General features: G+C 42.9%; 1 protein-coding gene across 1 annotated transcript in view; it reads right to left on the bottom strand.

Moving 5' to 3' along the window:
• The window catches only part of NFXL1 (nuclear transcription factor, X-box binding like 1), a 75,677-nt gene that overhangs the window by 41,988 nt on the left and 12,199 nt on the right, over window positions 1–21,490 (bottom strand). The window contains exons 5-12 of the mRNA XM_018564956.1: window positions 20,757–20,890; window positions 18,608–18,786; window positions 16,307–16,468; window positions 15,947–16,047; window positions 14,181–14,295; window positions 13,739–13,863; window positions 10,383–10,505; window positions 4,074–4,164 (exon numbers count right to left, since the gene is read on the bottom strand). Of these exons, the coding sequence (XP_018420458.1) occupies window positions 4,074–4,164; window positions 10,383–10,505; window positions 13,739–13,863; window positions 14,181–14,295; window positions 15,947–16,047; window positions 16,307–16,468; window positions 18,608–18,786; window positions 20,757–20,890 (1,030 nt within the window). The remainder of the gene's footprint in view (window positions 1–4,073; window positions 4,165–10,382; window positions 10,506–13,738; window positions 13,864–14,180; window positions 14,296–15,946; window positions 16,048–16,306; window positions 16,469–18,607; window positions 18,787–20,756; window positions 20,891–21,490) is intronic.

Genomic DNA, 21,490 nt, shown 5'->3' with positions numbered 1-21,490 from the left:
TTGGGCGCCCCCCCCCCCCCCCTCATCAGATCCTTCCTTATCCTTTTCAATTGAGCAAAAAATGTACACCCTGAATCGTACAGTGCTGTATATATTTGAGGTAAGATGTGGCCCACTTGAGCGTGGCCGGGATGCGAGACTGAACGGATGTGCTTAGCTGCAGCTCCTCTTATCCGTTCAGCCGTCCTGATCTCCAGCGGTGCCATCGGTGGTTCCTTACTCACGTTCTCCTGGCAGTGACTCCGTTGACAGTGGACGTCCTCCCCATGCGAACAAAACGGAGATCGGCACGGTCCAGAGTGAGCGGTGAGCCTCCGGGCACTTCTCCTGTCACACGTGCCGGCGCCATCTCGGCTGCACGCTCTCTCCCTCATCAGCGCCAGCACTCAGACGGCCGGGTGGGACGACATGGAGCAGGCAAGTCATAGCAGCCCCTCTCTTCCTACGTGCACAGAGCCTCCGGGTGCAACAGATGCCATCCTGGCCGCCATAGAGGCCAGTAAGACCACCCTAATTGCCAGGATCGACACTCTGTCTACTGAGTGCGGCCTAATCTGGCAGGATTTGGATAAAATCCGGGGCCGGGTAACGGAAGTGGAGACCCGAGTGGGGACCCTGAAAGACATTACGGGAGAACATTCCCAAACCATTCGCAGCCTGCAGCAGGCGGTGGTGCAGCTGACTGCAAGGTCAGAGGATGCAGAAAATCGTCTGAGGCTCAATAACGTGAGGGTCTTGGGCCTTCCTGAGCGGGGTTAAGGCTCAGATCCTACATTATTTGCGGAGGCCTTTTTTAAGGAGCTCCTGGATTTACAATCTGTCTCTCTGGCCTATGTAGTGGAGCGTGCACATTGCGTTCCCCTAGGCCAAAGGCCCCCGGGCTCACATCCCAGACCCTTCTTGGTTCGTCTCCTTAACTTCAGGGATAGAGATCTGATTCTGACGACTGCTCGGAAGAGAGGGTCGGAACTCTGCTTTAAGAATGCCACCATCATGCTGTTCCCTGATTTCTCACCGGATTTACAGAGAAAACGACGCTACTTCATAGATGTCCGTCGCCGGCTTCGTGACAAGGGACTGAAATACGGTATGCTCGATCCTAGCACATTGAGAGTACAGTTTGCAGGATCGACGAAATTCTTTGAGGACCCAGCTGCGGCCGCAGACTGGCTTGATACAGCGTCATGACACCAGAGTCTGGAATATCCTTTTTTCTAATGGGCTGTTGTCATCTTCTGTTATGGCCCTACGCACCGCCGGGTACTGCGGAACCCTTTACCTTTACTGTTACTACCTGTAAGGCCACAAGGACTACCGGGACATATGGCCGAGGATGTACATACTCCTGTAGGGAGCTGCAGGAGTGGTACGGTAATGTATATCCTCAGTTAATCACTTTTTGAGACTGCCTTACCTCTGAGTATTAAGTGATACTCTAACTAGTTTTTCAAGTTTTGGGATCTCAAGCTGCTCCACTAGTTTGTTGTTATGTGGGCTGGCAGGGTGTGTAATGGGAAGTTACATGTTATACGCCATGGCCTTGATTGGGACTTTCCCTGGACGCTTTCAAATGTGCACAACATTCTCCAAGACTCTCAGTGGTACTTGATTTTCCCACACTTTGATGGCAGCTGATGTACAGATTGTCTCGTGGAATGTCAGGGGACTGAACTCAAGATTTAAAAGGGCCTTGGTCCTTCAATCTCATAACCCTCAAGTTGTTTTTTTGCAGGAAACCCACCTGTTGGGAAGTAAGGTTTTGGCATTGCAGAGGAGGTGGATAGGGAGAGCGTTTCATGCCACCTACTCCTCTTATGCAAGAGGGGTGACTATTTTACTGCACAAGAATTTTCCATGTGTGATTAACCATGTAATAACTGACCCTGAAGGTAGATATGTGGTAGTGCTGCTGGAACACCAGTCGCAGTCTTTTGCATTGGTAAATGTGTATATTCCACCCCCCTTCCAGGGAACAGTGCTGTATGCCATTTTAGAGAAATTGGCCCCATACTCCCCCTCCCGGATACTGGTGGCGGGGGACTTCAATAACATACTTGATTATTCCTTAGATGCGTCCAACCCCCACAGGACGGTTAATACCTCATTGAGGGACTCACCGAGATTTGGCGCTGGAAGCATCCGAATGCCAGAGCATATTCCTACATATCACATGTTTCTGGTTCTTCTTCTTCGCGAATGACGCACTACTGGCCTAGGTCCTAGACTCCACATATCTGCCCGGGGGACTTTCCGACCACTTGCCGCTTTCTGTCCATCTCTTGGGTAATAGAGGAAGACGGCCGCACTCGTGGCGGCTATCACAGGACTGGCTGTCTAATGATACGGTGGAAGCATTGCTGCGGCCTCACTTGTCTACCTTCTGGTCCATAAATCAAAATACGGCTGCGGAGATTGTTGTTTGGGATGCATTTAAGGCCACCACTAAAGGGGAATACATATCTGCGATTAAACATGCTAAGTTGGTTGCCCAGTTCGACCTCTTTCAGCTTCAAGCTAGGGAAGCCGACTCCGCTGCTGCTCATGCGATGGCTCCGTCCCCGGACACGCTTCAGGAATTGCTAGGGGTCCGCAGAGAGCTTTTACTCCACCATGAATCTGTAACCCAGGTGATCATTACTAGGCAGATGGGAATGGGAAACTTCTGGCGATGCTGGTAGCAGATCAGAGGTCTGGGCCTGATAGATGACATAGTGCCTTCAGTGGCGTTACACACTCTGCTGATCTACCTGTTATTCTATGCTAGAAAACTCCTGGTCCTCAACAGGAAGAAGGCGGAATCTCCTACCCTGGGCGCATGGTAGGCTTTGGTCAACGCCTCCCTCCCGTTACACAAAGCGGCGTACGCCTGCAGGGGGTGTCCTCAGAAATTTGAGAAGGTATGGTCAGGGTGGTTGGAATCTAATAATACACTAGGGGTGTGACCACCCACTTTAGGAATAGCTTACTGATAGGATGTTACCTGTAACGGTCCTACCTCTACTTCATACATTACACGGGAGTGAACCCCAGCAGGGGCAGGGATAGAGTACAGAGTTCACCCCGAAAATGTTTTCAGCACAGTTCCAGGCGCATGAGATGGGAAATTGGGGGAGACTGATTGGGGCTATTGTTTATGGTGTTTTATGTAGGAATGGGCATATGTTATGCCGCAATGTATTGATAAGTGTTGATGTCTAGGCACCATGTTGGTGTCATGTTGTATAACTAAACATGCAAAATGAATAAAAAGATTTTAAAAAAATAAAATAAAAAGATGTGGCCCACTGAAGACTATCAGGAAGCTTCCAGAATTCTGGTAAATGAGAAAATGCATCAGAGGTATCATAAGAGTTTTGAAGACTATAGTATCCAACCACTGCTGATACTAAAAGTGTATAAAGATATGCCATTGTTGTGGTAAAGACATATCCATACATGATATTACCCAGAGATTGAAAGGCTGCCATGATGAATGCTTCTGTTGCGGTTAAGCTGTAACCCACAAATACTACTTAAAATAAAACCGGAGGCTGGTTAGCAGCCAATACGCAAAATTTTGTTAGGTACACTAATAATTAGGTACACATCAGCAGTAAGCAGGAAATTCACACAAACTGGCTTTTTTTGTATGCACACATTATGATGGTAAGGCCATTAGACATTACTGTATGTACTACTATAATGCTCCCCAGAAATGTCTCATATCTTAACACAGCGTTTTTCAACCACTGTGCCGTGGCACACTAGTGTGCCGTGAGATATTGTCTGGTGTGCCGTCGATTAATCGTTAATTTCTTTGATCGATCAAAATTATTTTGATCGATCAAAGTTACTCACCTCTCCGCCGGCGATCCGGTGACGTCACCGGACTCCTCCTCCCTTCCCCGAGTGGCTGTCGGCTTAGAGGTAAAATTTTTTAACATTTTCTAATGGTGGTGTGCCTCGTGATTTTTTTCATGAAAAAAGTGTGCCTTTGCACAAAAAAGGTTGAAAAACACTGTCTTAACACACAAAAAAAAATAAAAAAAATTAGGAATCAATATTCATTTTGTTTCCTTTGTATCTAATCTTACCTCTGTGGCAAACAGAAGGACACTTGTGATTTCTGCATCCCAGGGTACGTCCACATTGCTGGTCACAGGGCGGGCAGTTTCCAGTGCAACACTATGTACAAAGAGTAAATATTTTGTTTTATCTAACTTATAACACATGAGCCTACAAAACAGTACGGTGTTAGCTTCTAAAAGGACAATGAATGCTCTATGAGCACAAAGACTCTTTAAAAACCAAAAGAGGGGATGAACACAAAACTTTAATTGTTACCAACAAAACTAATCAGGTTTCATCTTTTATTCTATTCTCTAAACAAGAATTCAGACTGGAAGCTGTTAGTGTTGCTTGAACACGTCGATGTTCGCTTCTTCACCCATACTGTACCAAAAAACTAAAATCAGCAAAAAATCCCAAGCCTGAACACCACTTCAGTCAATGCATGGAATTTGGGTGGGCTGTACACGCCGCACTTTCACTGCTAAATGATTCCCAGCTGTAGTAATACCATTAGAATACCGGAGGACATCATTGACTAAATATCATCAATGACGTCCCCTGGGGATTCCCAGCAGAACCGCAGCTCGGAATCTGTCATTAAGCAGCGCTACCGTGAAGTGATCGGCGGGCAACAGGTCATAATGACCTCTCTGGGCGACTTGATTGATGGATACATTGCTGGACCCATGTGACTAATGCTAAATTTACTTCTGGGGACATTTTTAAACTTTATTTTAAAAGCCAGTGTGTGTTTTTTTTGCCAAATGTGTTTTATTTTAATAAGGTGTTAGTGTTTATCTCGTACTTTTTGAGGGAATATGTAGGGGTACTGATGTACTGTACTCATTCCTCTAGGAGGGGGCAGATATCTGGTAAGCCCCTTATTATAAAAGGTGCTTCCAGATTCCACCAGAAACACCCGAGATTGTATTACAATTACCACCTCCTTTTTGGGGCACACAGAAGTGGGACAGAGTACCTCAACATTGGGTCAAGGATACTCTGCCATCTTCTCCTTGCAAGGTACCCCCCAATGTTGAAATCCATGTGGCCTGGTACAGACTAAACCAGATTAAAACCAAATATTCAGGACAAATTTAGCATGGTCTCAAACACGAAGCAACCCTAGTCACTATAAACAAAAGCTTCAATTTTGTGCTCATTTTGTTTAATTACTTTACATGAATCAGCCTGGGAGACTCAAGTAAAAACAAATAAGGTCTTAAAATTAGATATCTTGATGACTAAAAAAACCACATCACCTTCAGCCCGGGATATGAAACCCTCAAGCATCTTGTGCTTTTATCCACCTACTCCACCATATAATGCTGATTGACTGTTGTCTGCACTCCCAAGAAAAGACAAGGGGGGTTATTCACAAAAGGTTGAAGAGTTTGGAGAAGGCAGGAGAAGTGAACAATCTGGGCCAAAATAGCTGATTTGTAAAAATTCTCCCATTTAGCTCACTTTCCAGTTCAGCTATGTTGTCCTAGATTGTTCACTTCTCCTGCCTTCTCCACACTCTTCACCCTTTAGTGAATAACCCTGAAAGTGTTTCCACTGCATTATGGAAACAGCCGTGTACAGTCCTGCGGTTGGCTGTTCAGGCCCGAGCACTGCATTCTGGAAGGTCACATGCTTCCCCATACACAAAAGTATTGGGTATTTCCTATGGACACTGTCAGAGCAGCGGTGGATAGTGGTGAAGGTAAGTATAAGTAGGTTAGGTGGTGGTCTTAGGCCCCTTTCACACGGGCTGATCAGGAGAGGATCTGTGCACGGATTCTCTCCTGATCAGAGCAGGATGGATCGGATGTCACTGCTGTATCCAAACTGAAACTATGGGGAATCGGACATGTGTCTGTTTACATCCGATTACCCCCGATCCGACACGATCTGGTCACTGTTCCGTTTGTTTTTCCGGACCTGTCCAGAGTCGCCCGTTCGTTTACACATGGGTGCCCATAGACTTGCATTGGGCATCCAATCAGGTCCGCCTATAAAACTGACAAGCGGACCGGCCGTGTGAAAAGGGGCCTTCAAGAGACACTTTGCCCTAAATGGGTACAGAGGTTTTTTCACATTTTCTAAAACTATACTGGAAAACATTTTAGCTAACAAATAGAACTTTTTGACTTCCATAAAAGTGCATAAAACTACAACAGCTATATATTCTGCTAAGTAACATATTCAGTTTTACTGACTGTTATTCCGTTTATGTCACTTTCTTACCTTCATATGTCTAAATATAATTTCATTGGATGAAAACTGACATTCTTTTAGGAAAGGCTTATAAATTAGATAGGTTTTGGAAATTTTAATAAAAGCTAGAAGAGACAATAAGGGGTTATCAAATCTGAGGAATGTCTTATCTGCTCCAGAAATAGAAAATGAGAAGCTATAAACTTTAGGAGATTTTTCCCATCACTGAACAATTTACCCTTACCTATCCACAGCTTGGATACCACAACAGTGCTAATATAATAACATAGTAATTCTAGCACAGGCGTTGCGAAATGTTTAGCCATCAATGCAATTGTCACTGTAATTTGTTCACCCCCCTTAAGAGGAACACTAGCCAAACAGTTAAGCACACCACCAAAATGCATTTATGTAAACCATTGTATCTGCCCAACATTTCTAACTTCAGCCATGTTTGTAAATCACACATCACTGTCACACTATATAGCCAGGTGACACCTACATTTAGAGCCTGCATTTTCCTGTGCTACCTCTGTGATTCCACTTGTTCATCATCCCTCCAACAAGATTCTCCTTGTACTCTTACCCCATGTAATACTTTCTGTGACGGACTGAACCGTCACCGGGGTTGCTGGAGGAACCTGAGGGCTAGCCTCCTTCCTAGAGACTATGGACCAATCCCTATTTGCCCTGTTTCGAGTCCTCATTTGCATGGCCAAGAGGACCTAGGTGAGGACTGGAGGATACTTTACAGTTGACCAATAGGAAGGTGGTCGGTTGGGCCACCTTCAAACTGTTGTTTATAAAAGTGTGTGTGTGCATCCAATAAACGAGATTCCTGTTTGAACTTAGGCTGCGTTCACACCTGACCGTTTTGTAGGGCGTTCTACGCTCGACGAACGCTCTACAAAACGGTCAAAAATATAAATTGCATTGTAGTCAATGCCCTCGTTCCCACCTCGCCGTATTTCCGCCCATCCCTAACGCCCTACAAAACGGCCCACGCCTGAAAAGGTCTCGGGACTACTTTGGGCCGTTTTGTACGGCGTTTTCCATTTGGATACTGCCAAGTAGCCTTTGGAATCGCGCAACTTTTTTACCGTGGATCGCGGGGAAAAAACCGCGTGCCGGTCGCGCGACAGACGCGCATATTACAATACGCCTAGGTGTGAATGGGGCCTAACATACAGCCTGCCTGGTGTTTGTTCTGAGCTATCACCACTGGATACGAACTGCACAGAGCTGTAGTTCGAATCCCAAATTATCGGATGTCCGAAATATCAGACGATGCAGTCTGAAATCTAAGGAGTGCCGGGAGAGTGGAACCGAGCGAGCAAGGGGCTCGTTACACTTTCATTTCCATTTTTCAAGACCTGAAGCATAATAGCAGAGTAGGGGGATGATAGAAAGTGTCACTTCTGTGACATATGTATCTGCTACATTTTTACTTCTATGTTGCAATGGAGGAAAAAACTGAACTAACCAGACCCATGTTAGGTCTATGGGCAGTCAGATGTAAGCCGACATGTGTTCATTTTTATCCGATCCATCACGATCAGGTACGCCAAAACTCTGTTCCTTTTTTTTTTTCCCTGGATCTAGATGGGGTTAGGAATAAACGGATGTAAACAGACTCACGTCCATTTATATCCAGCTGCCCATAGAGTACCATTAGCCTTCCAATCAGATCCACGTGGAAAACTGACAGGCGAATTGGAATGGACTGTCCGTGTGCGAATTGGAATGGACTGTCCGTCCATAGCCTTGCACAATAAGAAGCAGTAAAACCACTGTGAAATGTAATGAGCAACATAGGACTGCTTCCATGTACATACTGTATACAATTACAAACTATACACAGAAACAAGGATCTTAATACATTAACACACTTTGATAAAAATGTATACATCAAGCTGAGATCTAGTATAACTAAATTCTTAAAGCCCAACTGCAGGATTTTTCTGATCCCTCCACCCACCACAGGGCCACTATTTTTTTATTTTATTTTGTATACGTATACTTTTTTTCCCCTCAAGTTTTCAGGTCAGTCTGGGGACATAACAGGTCCTTTTTTTTCTGGCCGCTGTGGTGGATAGTCCTTACTCCTAGACAGCACAGGGCTCCCGTAATAGTGTGCGAGTACTATTCTGTCGAGACATACAGTAAAGTTCAGGCTGACATGATGACACAACCCCAGAGGGTGTGATCATGGTGGCACAAGCTCACAGGAAAAGAGTTGGATGACTCTGGGCATCAATTAACCCAGAAGAAAACTGGAGCTGGATTGCAGAGTAAAAGGTCTAGGAGGGGCAATGCCAGACAGGAGGGAAGAACCACAGCAAAAGCTGCTTTTTATTGTTTACACTGCTGTGCTATTTATTTTTAAAACATTTTTGATAAGTGAAGTTGGACTTTAAAAGGATTATGTATTCCCTGTAAGATACACATGTGTATTTTTTTACGCTTCACCAACACCGTGTCTATGCAATAATCTGCAAAATACAAAAGTCTACAGAATCCAAAGAGTCAAGACAATGCCAAAGGAAATCCGGAGGTAAAAAAATTATTAAGCGGAAGGTATGCAGTCGATTTACATAAAAATAAAAAAACAGTAGCCAGATGTACATGAAAACATCTTGAAACTCACTACAGCGCTGCATGTGCCATTGGTTTATTAGAACAGATTTATTTGAAAATTATGTGCGACTTCTACTGGAAACGCTGTTCAAGGCTCTCAGTGAGAGGTAAATGGATACTGATGAGTACTTTTCAATGTGTAACATCAGATGAGAAAGAGAAACATGGGAAGCTCGGTTCTGTTATTAGAGCTGTTGGCTTCCATTAGGCTTGTGTAATAAGAGTCTCCGGTTTCAAGCTCATCAATCCCATGCATCTGTGGCCACATAATGATTATTGCAGCAGACAGTCTTCAGGTGTATAAAGTTCCCATTATGAAGACAATATGTGGTCAAGAAAAACCCATAATACAGTACTGCATCGTCTTTATTGAGCCAGAATAAAGGAGTAATAGGTAAAAAGCTTTATTCCTTTTTTTTTCAATGGGTGCAGCCATGCAAATCATTCCTTGATGCCCCAGTGAACAACTATGCACCCTAGTGCTGGTTCCACTTTATAGCACCAACACAGTCTAAAATGACACAGATACCTTGGGTCACCTTTATTAACATTGATGCAAGATAAGGAAATCACTCTATAGTGCTTGGACAGCAATATGACAAGACAACTTTGTCAGGTTATGTCCTCCACAGCTAGTAAGGACATGGACTAAATACAACACTAAAAACTACGGGGGGAATTTATCAAAACTGGAGCAGACAAAATTGGGAGCAGCTGTGCATGGCAACCAATCAGCTTTTCTCTTTCATTTTTAAAACTAACTGAACAAACTGAAGAGTGTTGGTGATTGGTTGCCATGGGCAACTGCTCTAGATTTTGTCTGCTCCAGTTTTGATAAATTCCCCCCGTGTACATTTATTATGTGCATTTAATAGAAAGGATATAATGTAAAGGAAGCAGGTAACCAAGTTATTTATTTAAACTCAGCTGTGCTTCATGAATGGCAAAGCAGAGTGAGGAGGCGGATTCACAACATCTATAATTGACACAAAGGGGGGATTTATCAAACTGGAGTAGACAAAATCTGGAGCAGTTGCCCAGGGCAACCAATCAGCTTCTCTCTTTACTTTGTTCAGTTAAGCTTTGAAAATGAAAGAGAGAAGCTGATTGGTTGCCATGCACAGATTCTGTCTGCTCCAGTTTTGATAAATTCCCTTCAGTGTGTTTGATGCGGCTGGCAGATGGAAGTATGGCTCCTACTTTGCATTCAAGCACCAGCTCAGTCCAGAATATAGATAAGTATGGAAGCAAGTAAAACCTCTTGTTAAAGGCCAAGTAGACCTAAATTCCTAAGCTGAAATGGGCTTTAATATGTTGTTGGTCCAATGGTTTTATAAATATTGTGCAATCACTCAGCCTTGTGTTATAAAACGTAAAGATACATTTAAAAAAAGCTGTACATTATCTGTAAAAATCATGTTATAAAAACATCACTCCATTTTCACCAGCCTCTTCATCAAATCCCTGATAATCTAGAACTCTAATAACCATACCTTCCTCTTGCATTGATGTCTCTGGCAATCCCGGGTTTTAGGGCATTTGGTCTCACATAAATAGGGCTTATGACACGGCATTTGCCTGGTGTGTTTTCCACAGCGACATTGCTTCTCAACCTCCTTTGGAAAAAAACAAAAAACAGATTTTTCAACTTCCACTCTGAGACTAATATCCTTCATATTTAATGTTGTGCCTTGAGCCGCTGAAAGCATCTCCCCATCAATTATTAAATGTTCTGAAAAGACTGTCAAATTCTTCAGACAAACTGAAGCTGTGTACTGCAAGAAGGTCAATGCAGCATCACTTTTTATTGGGCAATATTAGTAGGGCTGATTACACCCAACACCTTGGAGGATAACATCAAATGCAAAACTGACTCTACAATCATCTGAACACAGATTAGTAAAATAGGATTTTTGTATTCACCGTAAAATCCTTTTCTTGGAACCCACTGAGGAACATGGGGAGTCATTCACCTTTGGGTTATACTGCCGCCTACAAGAGGATGGGATACTGACAAACAAAAAAAAACCTGAAAGCCAGTCAGGGATAAACCGTTCCACTACCAGCATGCTTCAGTTTTGTAGCAAGCACAGAGACCATGGTCATAAAGTCCCTTAATGGACTACAACAAAAAGATTTTTACAATGAGTACAAAAATTCCATTCTCTTTCTTGTCCATTGAGGGACACAGGAAGTCCTTTATATTCAGGGTTACTAAAAGCAGCCCAACTGAGGGGTGGGCAAAACAGCAAATCACAGATAAAACAACAGAACTGGTGACTACCTGCAGCTCAAAGAGCAGCATGGAGGACCTTACACCGCAAAGCTGTTCCAGATGAGGGCTGAACATCAAAAAAAAGAAGATTCTTCTAGGACACAACAAAAATGCTGGTGATGGGAGGGATTATCCTGGGCTTACTATATTTTTTTATTGTTTGCCAGTGTCCAATCCTTGTGTATTCACCTTCAGTATAACCCAAAGATGAATGACTTCCTGTGTCCTTCAATGAACGAGAAAATAAGAATCTGGTACCTAACCACTTCATCTAAAATGTATTTCTTGGAGCCCATTGAGAAAGACAAATTCAATGTAAAACACCCTGCAGGACACAGGAACATGTTAATGTCCAAGGGAAGGCCACAAGGGATTAAACTGATGCTCAGACCAGGAAAGTCACTACCATGGGAAACCACTCAACCCGAAGGAACACAAAGCCCACAACAACATTACAGTGAGGACAATAATCTGATCCCCTGCAGATTTTGTACGCTTGCCCACTTACAAAGAAATGAAAAGGTCTATAATTTGTTATTAAAACGTTAGGGACAAGATTGTAGACCTGCACAAGGCTGGAATGGGCTACAAGACTATCGGCAAGAAACTTGGTGAGTATGTTTACAACATCCACAATCATGAATGAACAGGAGGTGATGTAGATCACTTCTCATTCATTCATAATTGACAAAGTAAACATACTCTGTCCTCAATTATTTACAAACACTCAGCGATCACTGATCGCTAAATGCTTGTAACGCTCTCCTTCCTGGATCGGTTGTCACAGGAGGCTGAGTGAGCAGTGTGGGGTTGTAGAACTTGATCTGACAGCCAATTCCTCCCTCGCAACGCCGGACGGCTTCCTGTGACAGCATTGTGAACTGTCACCGCCCACACACCGCTCTCCTGATCTGTCACAGGAGGCTGAGCGGTGCAGGGAGGAGAGACGCCAGCCGCTCACAGCGCTCTCCCGGCCTTCCGTGACAGTTTCTCTCCTCCCCGCTGAGACAGAGCAGCGCCCAGCGGGGAGGAGAGAAAGCACTATTTTGGCAAAAAAAATGGCAATTTCGGCAATTGCCAAAAGTGCCATTTTCGTCCGATATGTTTCAGCGGCCGAAATATCGGTGCATCCCTATTTACCACCACTTAAAATTCATGACATTAAAATAGGATGTTCCATATTAGGTGCCGAATATTAGAACCTGCTTAGGGAGTATGCAGGTGAAATGTGTCTTATATAAACCTTAGATATCTGGGGTCTGCTGTTCTCATTGCTATTGATGTACGTGGGGTCATCATGCCAATATCAACAAAGGCCCTCATCTAAGCCCCCCAGAAATAAAGTTTGGAGTCTCAGAAGTCTGACAGGGAATTAAAAGATCTTGAAATGACTTAAAACGTTTGTCACTAAATTTTGGGGTTTAATAAGGAGTTGCGCTAATATTGCGCAACATAAAAATTTTCAACTACCACCATTTTATTCTATAGGGTCTTGGCATTCAGAAAATATATAATGTTGGGGGGTTTTACGTCATTTTCAGGCCTAAAATGTGGAATATAACATGGGTGCAAAAATTGAAAAAAGGGCCTCAGTCATGAAGGGGTTAAAGAAAATAATCTACAAGTTGCGCAGATTTCAAATGACTGCTACGTTGTGCAGGTCTGGCCAGGCCAGCAAATTCAGATAAGAAGCTGACTGCTTGATGCTAAAAGAAGTCTCAAAGAACCCCAAAATTTTATTGTGGGGTGTTCAGGTAAAACTTCCGACAGCTGGGGTCAAAGTACATGTGACTACAATTAGAAAGAGATTGTACAAATTTAACCTGAATGAGAGGTGGGTTGAGAAAGAGCCTTTCCTGTCAAAAAGAACATAAGAGCGAGACTACAGTTTGTCATTGAAGATATAGGCAAAGACCAGGCCTTCTGGAGCAATGTGATGTGGACTGGTAAATCAAAGATAGTTATTTTGTAATTTGAGATTCTACAGGGAAATATTGGAATGAGCAGTTGATGCGAGGAAACTCACAAACATCTTGCAAACAAAGTAATTTTGTATGGTGTTGATATCAGAGACTGCTGGAAAGCTATACAAAATGCCTACATGAAGTCATTTATGCTAAAGTGGATGGAGGAATCCCCCAAATGGCTGCTGTCTTCTGACAGAGACAAGTGTGCTGTCATCAGAATACCTGAACAGTGACTGCAGCTGACTAGTGACTGCCAAGAATTTTCCAGCCAACTCTTTCAACAAAAATTGATTGGAAAAAGTGCCACACACTGCTCGAATTTCGGTTAAGTAAGCAGGACTTGGCCAAAATTTGAGCAATATATGGGCAGCTTTAGACTGTGCGAAAATGGAAAAATAAAGTGCCCAGATAAACTGGAAACAGTAGTCTGCAATCCGTACATAGTAGTTTATATACATTAGGTATTTAGTGGAATCCTATCTGTTGTTTGCACTGTGGAGTGCACGAGAACAAAACAAATGTCGCCATATACAGAACCGAGAGCCTGGATAAATGTTATATAGCTTGGCACCTTCTCATGACGCATGACCTTTAGGTGATTACTGACCTGCCTGCATGTTTCACATGGACCTCTGTGACAGCGCTGGGAGCATTCGTGTATTCCACACTCCAAAACCTTATCACAGTTATCACCGCAAGTGGGCACATCTTCTGTACAAGGCAAGGTGTACTCTGCGCAAAGAAAGCAAATGCGATTTATAAGAACACCACTGACATTTCCATTATTATATTGGTTTTGTGAAAAAGCAGATGCTGCAGGCACTGTACTTCATGTCTTCTCTACATCAACTTATTATTCTGGCTCATAAAAGCTTATTTAATAGGAGAAATGATAAGATGCTAAGTGCAGTACACTGAAGCAATCGGATTTTACCACCCATCAGGTTCATTAATATCTGACATTACCAATAAAAGAATGGCATGGCACAATACACAAACTGTGATATGAAACATGACATAAAGGATACTATATTCTAAACGAGTCATACTTGTTTTTTCACATGGGCACAAACGATTCCCTGAACGAGGACACTGGCCACATGGACCGGCATGGCAGACCTGCTCACAGGTGTGATTCCCACAAGGTAAAGTTCGTCCACAAACCTACAAAAAAATGCAGAAATATTTTTTTGAACTTTGTTTTCCTACAAAACATATCCTAAAGCACAACTGTAGCTGAACGAGCAATTGTGAGATACATACATGCAAAAAGTGTTACCTGCCAACATATTTTAACTGTTTTCAGTCACTATTGTGATTCACACCCCCCACCCCCTCTTCCTGCTCCAGGACATAGTCAGGCAGGTGGCATCCCTATTTCTATATAGTAGCTCCGCAACGTAACACAATGCAATAAAGCTACATAGACACAAAGTTCATACGCGTCCACTGTCAGCCTGATATGATGTGGAATTCAGTCATTGCCACTTATCTTCTGGTGGAATATGTTTGTTAGCGCTCTATACAGGGGAGTGCTGAATACATACATATTAATACCCCACTACAACAGTATTTGTTTTGGTAAAGCTGGTTACAATTTGCTTGGACATTTAATAGGGATGCACCCAAATGGAAATTTTAGACCGAAACTGAAACCGGCGCAAATAAAAAAAATTGTCATGCTGAAACCGAAAATCACGTGGTTTTTTTCCCCAAACTTCTTAAAACTTTTTATTTATGTTTATTTTTTTGTATTTATTTATTTTTCTTTTTACTTTATTGATGGGGGCTTCAGTGAAATATCAGGATCTAAACAGACCCCTGATATTTACCTTTTAATTTTTTTTCATTTCACTTATTTTTTATTCTGCTCAATACCTCGGAGGTACCGAGCACAATAGCCGAGGTATAGGGGCTAACGGCAGCGGGTAAGCTGCCAGAGCTTCGGCTCAGCCGATCCAGATGTTGGATCGGCTCAGTTGAACTCCTTCTGCACTTTGGCTCAGCCGAGCATGTTCGGCTGACCGAAGGCAGTCAATGTACAGCTGATTTTAACCGATGTACAGCCGTACAAGCCTGAAGTGAATAGCCGAACAGCGTTCAGCTCACTTCACTTCAGCTCAGTTACTCACTCGGCTGCCTTCGGCAGCTAAGTAAAAAAAAACCCGCTCTCCCTCCTGACTCATCCGCTCTCCATCCTGACTCACTGTCTTGTGACAGCGGACTCCTCCCCCGCACTGTTCTGCTTGGCATCCCCGTTGGACGCCGCTCTGTGTCCCCTCAGATTCCCTCTGCCGACATAGGCACGGGAGAGCAGCGGGCATCGGATTGGACACAGTCTGGCACCCAGGGGGGAGGAGAGAAACCTCGAGATGCACTGAATTTTTGGCTGCAATTTCAGCTGTTATGGATGCTTTCGGCATTTTGCCCGAAATGTTGCGACAGACAAAATTTGGTGCATGCCTAACATTTAATTGGGACAATTTTGTCAGGGAAGGATAGTACACCAGAAATAAACAGTAGCACAGGGTACAAGATAACCTAAAAGACATTCTTATGTTACCATCCAAGAGAACATGTTTCCAGACACAGAAACCATAACTAGTTAGCAATAGCTATGAGGCTTACAATGAGGCCAAAAATGTACCCTTATTATAGTCAGGTTCAATTGATTTTATTCAAATTGTGGCAATATAAAGATATCATTTTAATGAAGTTATATAAATTTATTTTAAATCAAATCATTACTTGACTAAAGGGTGCTTCTCAAAATTTGGTATATTATATTTGTATAGTTTCACAGTAAATAACTCACCACATCACATTGCCAGGTTGGACTTGCACACAGTCGTTCAGCTACCTTTCTTCCACAAAGGCATTTTTGCTTGCTGACCCTGGGACATGGCAGGCAGTCTCCTTTAATAAGCAATTGCACAAATAAAATCAGAAAATTGTTCATATCTTTTATGACCTTGTGGTTTTGTACTTTCTCAATTCCACTAAATTAACTATATGTGCAAAATAAGTATCAATCATTGGCCACTAAAAAGAAGCCTCTAAAAAAGAGAGATTCTTTAAAATAATACAAACTGTAGATACTATTTGCTTAATGCTGTTTACTGACACACAAACGTATAAATTCATGCATTACGATAAACATGGGATCATGATATACCTTTATGGCAGGGATTTTCACACTTGTGTTGCCTACACATCAGCATCCTCCCACACGTCTGCTGGCAGGACCAGTCTTTGGCGCTGCACCTTCGGGGAATAGGCTTTGCCTTCTTGCAAAAACAAGTGATGGTGACCATCTTTGGACATGGTGGACAAGGTCCTAAATCAATGTAGATAAAAAAATGTTACTGGTGAGATTTCAGTTTCTAGGAATAAAGCAAACTGAAAGTACTGTAAGCCAGTTTTATGTGGACAAATGTGTTTTAGGTTAGTAAAAGTGGAACGCAAGCCGAGCTGCTGAAGCTACAGTCAAACTGCATCAGTCTGCTCATTGACTGTGAATGCAGAGGCGGTGCTTCCTGTGCTCTTTGCTCCAGTAAGCTGCCTCAACACCTCAAAACAGGAGGAGGAGCCTGTGAAAGCAGTGATGGAGAAATAAGAGCGCAACTCCAATAGTATGAATGGTGTTGAGACAGCCTGTCTCTCTAAAAATCAAAATTTGAACAAATGGGGAACTTACTTGTAGGCCCCGGGGTCCGGACGTGGGGCGGCCCCCGATTGGAGGATCTGGCGGTTCTAGGAGTGGTGTGTAGTGCTGTAAGTTTGTGGTGGCCACCAGATGTGATTCTGGTAGGGAGAGAGGGGAGGAGTAAGGACGGAGCGGGACGGGTCCTTTGGTCTGGACGTGGCTGCTGCAAGCTGTAGTGTCAGGCGTGCTGGCGAGGCTGGGGTCAGATTGGAGCCGTGGATGAATCCGGACCGAGGGGCTTTGTGTACCAGAGGACTGGTGGTGGGGTTGAGGGGGTAGTTAGGCGCTTGTAGAAGGCTGTATGATTAGTGTGCCTCCAATCTATGCAGCGGTTGTATCGGAGGTGATGGAGTTGGAGCGGCAAGCAGCCAGGAAAGGACGTGCACAGGACAGTGTTCAATTTGAAGTTGTAGATGATGGAGGAGCGACGCGTTTCGAGGAGGTCCTCTTCCTCAAGCTCGGACGGAGAAGTGGGTTCTCAAGCTCAAACGGACCCCGGGGCCTACAAGTAAGTTCCCCATTTGTTAAAATTTTGATAGAGACGGGCTGTCTCAACACCATTCATACTATTGGAGTTGCGCTCTTATTTCTCCATCACTGCCTCAACACCTCACCTTTCAGCTTCAAATACCTTAAGCAGGTAAGTATGAAGCACTAGAGAAGCAAAAGGAGCGCCTCCATAGTGTAAAAACAACTTTATTGGATTATAAATACATCTAAAATGTACTCACAAACAGCCAATGATAACAGGCTTGTAGCGATTAGATCTTTTTTACACTATGATAGTGCTCGTTTTGCCTCTCTTCTGCTACCCAATTTTCCGTGACTGTGAGAAACTGCCCCACGTCTTTGGAGTTCTCCCCCTTTCCACAAGGACGGTTTTAGTTGGCGCCCGTGGTTGTTATCTTTTTTTTTAGGTATAAAGCACTGTAAAATGCTCAAAGTGCTGTAAGTATCACCCCATTTCTGGTGTGCAGGGGATTATAAGAATGTAAGAAAAGTATACATTTCATGTATATTATACTAAAAGAAGTATAACTTAGTTTTAATACTTATTGAAAAAAACATTGTTAATGCTTAAAGAAGAACTGAACTCTGGATGTTGTGTCCAAAAAAAGGCAGGCAGGGGACAAAGGACTTGCCACCAGTAATATCTGTGATCTTGTTGCAGCTGATCTTTTACCTATTACTGGCTTTCTACGGCTGGTTATGCATTGAGTCTCTGTGTGGAGGTGGTCATGTTGGTAGAGGCGTCCATTTTGGTAGAGGCAGAGTTTTTCTTCATGACAGAGCCTCCAGCAAGGAGAACGGTGAGCAGCACAGTAGTGGCCTCACCAACTCTCACTCCAAATCTCCTGAGACTAGCAGTCAGAGGCAGTAGGGCTACAGATTCACACTGCAGATATACAGCTATGAAGGTGCAGGCAAAATGTAGTTTTAGAACACTGCCTAGGTGCAATTTACATCTCTAGATGTTCTCTATAGCATAGCAAGTTCGGGCGGTTAGGGTCTGGAACTCACTGCCGCAGAAAGTGATTTCAGCTGTGAGTATTGAATCTTTCAAAAAACACTTGGACGATTTCTTCAGAGACCGTAACATTCTGGGGTACAGGTTCTGTTAAGAACAAGAACACGCGGGGACTCATATACAAGCATACACATCCAGAGTAACATGCATAGACGCAATGGGTTGAACTTGATGGACCTGTGTCTTTATTCAACCTCAAATACTATGTAACTATGTAAATTGCTATGCAGTTCATTGATTACCTGGATGGCACAAGAGCAAGCATTTGTGACCACAAGATGGCTTAAATTCTCTTTCACAAACTTGGCCGCAAGAATGAGGTACAAGCCACGGGTCCAGTGGTGGGTCTTCTACTTTACCACAGTAACAGTAATATCTTGCAGGAGTCTTGGATCGCTTGTATTCAAATCGACACTTTGGGCTGAAAGGTAAACACAAGCAGTATTACAATGGCAGACAAAAAAAAAAAAAAATCACGTTTTAACTATTGTGCATTACACAATGTGTGTGGTTCTGACCCCCACACCGTTTTGTCACTCGTTTTTTCTTATGATGTAGGAAATAACGGAAATTACTGGACCATGTTGGTCTATGGGGAACTTCATGTAAATGGACTTGAGTCCGTTTACATCAGATTACTCACGATCTGGCACGATCAGAGGGGAACTCTGATCCATTTGGTTTTTTTTGTTGACCTGGCTGGAGTGGGGGTACCCAAATGAAAACAGACGCACGCCCTCTAGATCCGGCTTCCAATCAGGTCCACCTGAAAAACTGACAGGCTCACCGTGTGAAAGGAGCCCTAGAGTCAAAAGTGTGACCAGTTATCTATTGCACCCAAGATGCATTCAGCAGAGAGAAATGACTGTCTTGTTCACCAGTTTAACTACTAATGAATAAATATTAGGGCTGTGCAAATTAACAATAAATTTCTCGATTAATCGTTAATTTTTTTGATCGATTATAAATTTTTTTAAACTTTCTGCACGAGCGCCAGCCAAGGCATTGGCCTATACACATACCGCACAGCAATGAAGTAATAAAATGAACTAAGATCACACTAATCCAGCACGTTATTATTCAAGCGGCGGCCATATTGAGTGGGGCACGTGAGATTAATAACGTGCTGCATTAGTGTGATCCTAGTTCATTTTATTACTTCATTGCTGTGCTGTATGTGTATAGGCCAATGTAGTTGGATCTGTATGTGCGTTATAATTAATCGATTAATCGATTTAAAAAAAATATTTGATTAATCGAACATAAAAATTTTAATCATTACCAGCCCTAATTAATATATGTATCTATTTTTAGGTTTAATAAAACAGTCTACTGTAAAGTGTTCTCTGCAAATCAATGACTGGCAATTCTTTGCTGCCCATGCTGTCTACTTGATAAGGTGTGAGCTTTTTGTTCTTAAATTAAAACCAGTGAAGTCACTGAGGTTACTGCTTTACAGTTCTGGTCTCCAAGTTAGGAAGTCACCATTCCATACAACTATTGATGACGTAAGCAGATGCAGATAAATTGATTTTGTTACTCTACTGTCCTGTTTTTGGGGACTTCGACCTTGATCACTTCCAAGTAGTGGTGCAGCACAAAGATGAGCGCAGTACTTTGAGAGCCTCTGACTTGGAATGAGCTAGCTACCAGGAATCTAGCATTTTCATAAAGAGACCCTGAGGGGCGGGCTTGAGATGACTGCAAACAGGCAGTGTGGCAGTTGTCGAACAAGCAGGCCACTAACCCGCCGAGAATCGTACGATTCCCGGCGGGTTTTCCAGCATGCTTGTTCGACAGAAGACGTGCGACCGTACAGTAGAAACGGTCACACGCCTTCCATACACTGCACGATTCTCGTACGATCGCGGGATTTCGTACAAGAATCGTGCAGTGTATGGGCAGCTTTATAGTGGTGGTCACACTTGCTGATGATCAATTAATCAAGGGCGTTTGATTAGCAGCACCTAGCTGCTACTTAGCCTCTTAATTCCTATGGAGGCAGTATGGGTGTACTTTAAGTTTTTCACACACGGCTTCTCCATTTATTTATGTTTGTAGAATAAAAAATGACATGTGTACTATGTCATGCGTTGTTATTCATCTGAGATTGTATTTACCCAATGATTTTTATTATGTCCTGATTAATATAAAAATAAAGAAGCAAAAAAATAAATAAAAAAGAAAAAAAAAATTTAAGTCCCCGCCCCCCACATACACATGTAGATATGTATCAGTTTTATTTTTTATTCACTGAGCTGCTTGTGGATGACAGTGAAAACTGTAAATCAATATATATCTCAGACAGTTCATCCATACATAAAACAAAATAATCTGACTCTTCCATAGTTCATCCAATTACAATCACCTGATTTCTGTGTTTTTACATACCACGGCCAAGGGTAATCTTTCTTTTCAAAGTCATCATCTGTGAGCGGTGAAGAAACAAGGAATATGCTGTCCTTGGCCCATTTCTGGATGCACGGCATGTGAAATATGCAATAACAGGCACAGCAGCTCCAGACCTACAAGTGAGCCATTCATAATTAGAACTCCTGATCTCACATGGGCACACCGATCAGGAAAATACATAAGTACAGGATGACAGACCAAAAATAAATAGAAACATACAAACAAGACAAAAATCTGTCATTTGTGAGGTTCTGGATTATTTATAATGCAGAAGTAAATGGTGTAAATTATTCAAACATACAGCATGTGCAGCGTGAGACTAAAATCAAACATAAAAAAAGTTACCCATTTAAGTAATGTCCACGTCCTTTTATTTGCACTAGATTTATCAGGACAAAATACCCCATCCTCTGGGTCCAAGCATTACTGACACACAAAAGTTTTGAAAGAAATTAAGGAAAAAATCTGCAAAGATAATCTCTGCAGAGAAAACACACACAGGGAAATAAAAGTGAGGAAAATATGCTGGCCATAGACAGCCTGAATTTCACATGATTCCTTCTGAATCAGCCAAAATTCAAGCTGTGATTGGCCCAGCAAGCACCAGTTGGCAGTAGAGATTCTTTCATCCACGCTGGCGAAATCTACGGCTAGCTTTAGTCAGAGTAGAGAAATAGGGCATGGAATGGGTGGTGGAGGGAGGGCATGGAATG

Source organism: Nanorana parkeri, unplaced genomic scaffold, assembly GCF_000935625.1.
Source record: "Nanorana parkeri isolate BGI_ZX_2015 unplaced genomic scaffold, ASM93562v1 scaffold800, whole genome shotgun sequence".
NCBI lineage: Eukaryota > Metazoa > Chordata > Amphibia > Anura > Dicroglossidae > Nanorana > Nanorana parkeri.
Note: the sequence above shows the minus strand (reverse complement) of the source record. Positions and strands in the feature narration are given on the sequence as shown.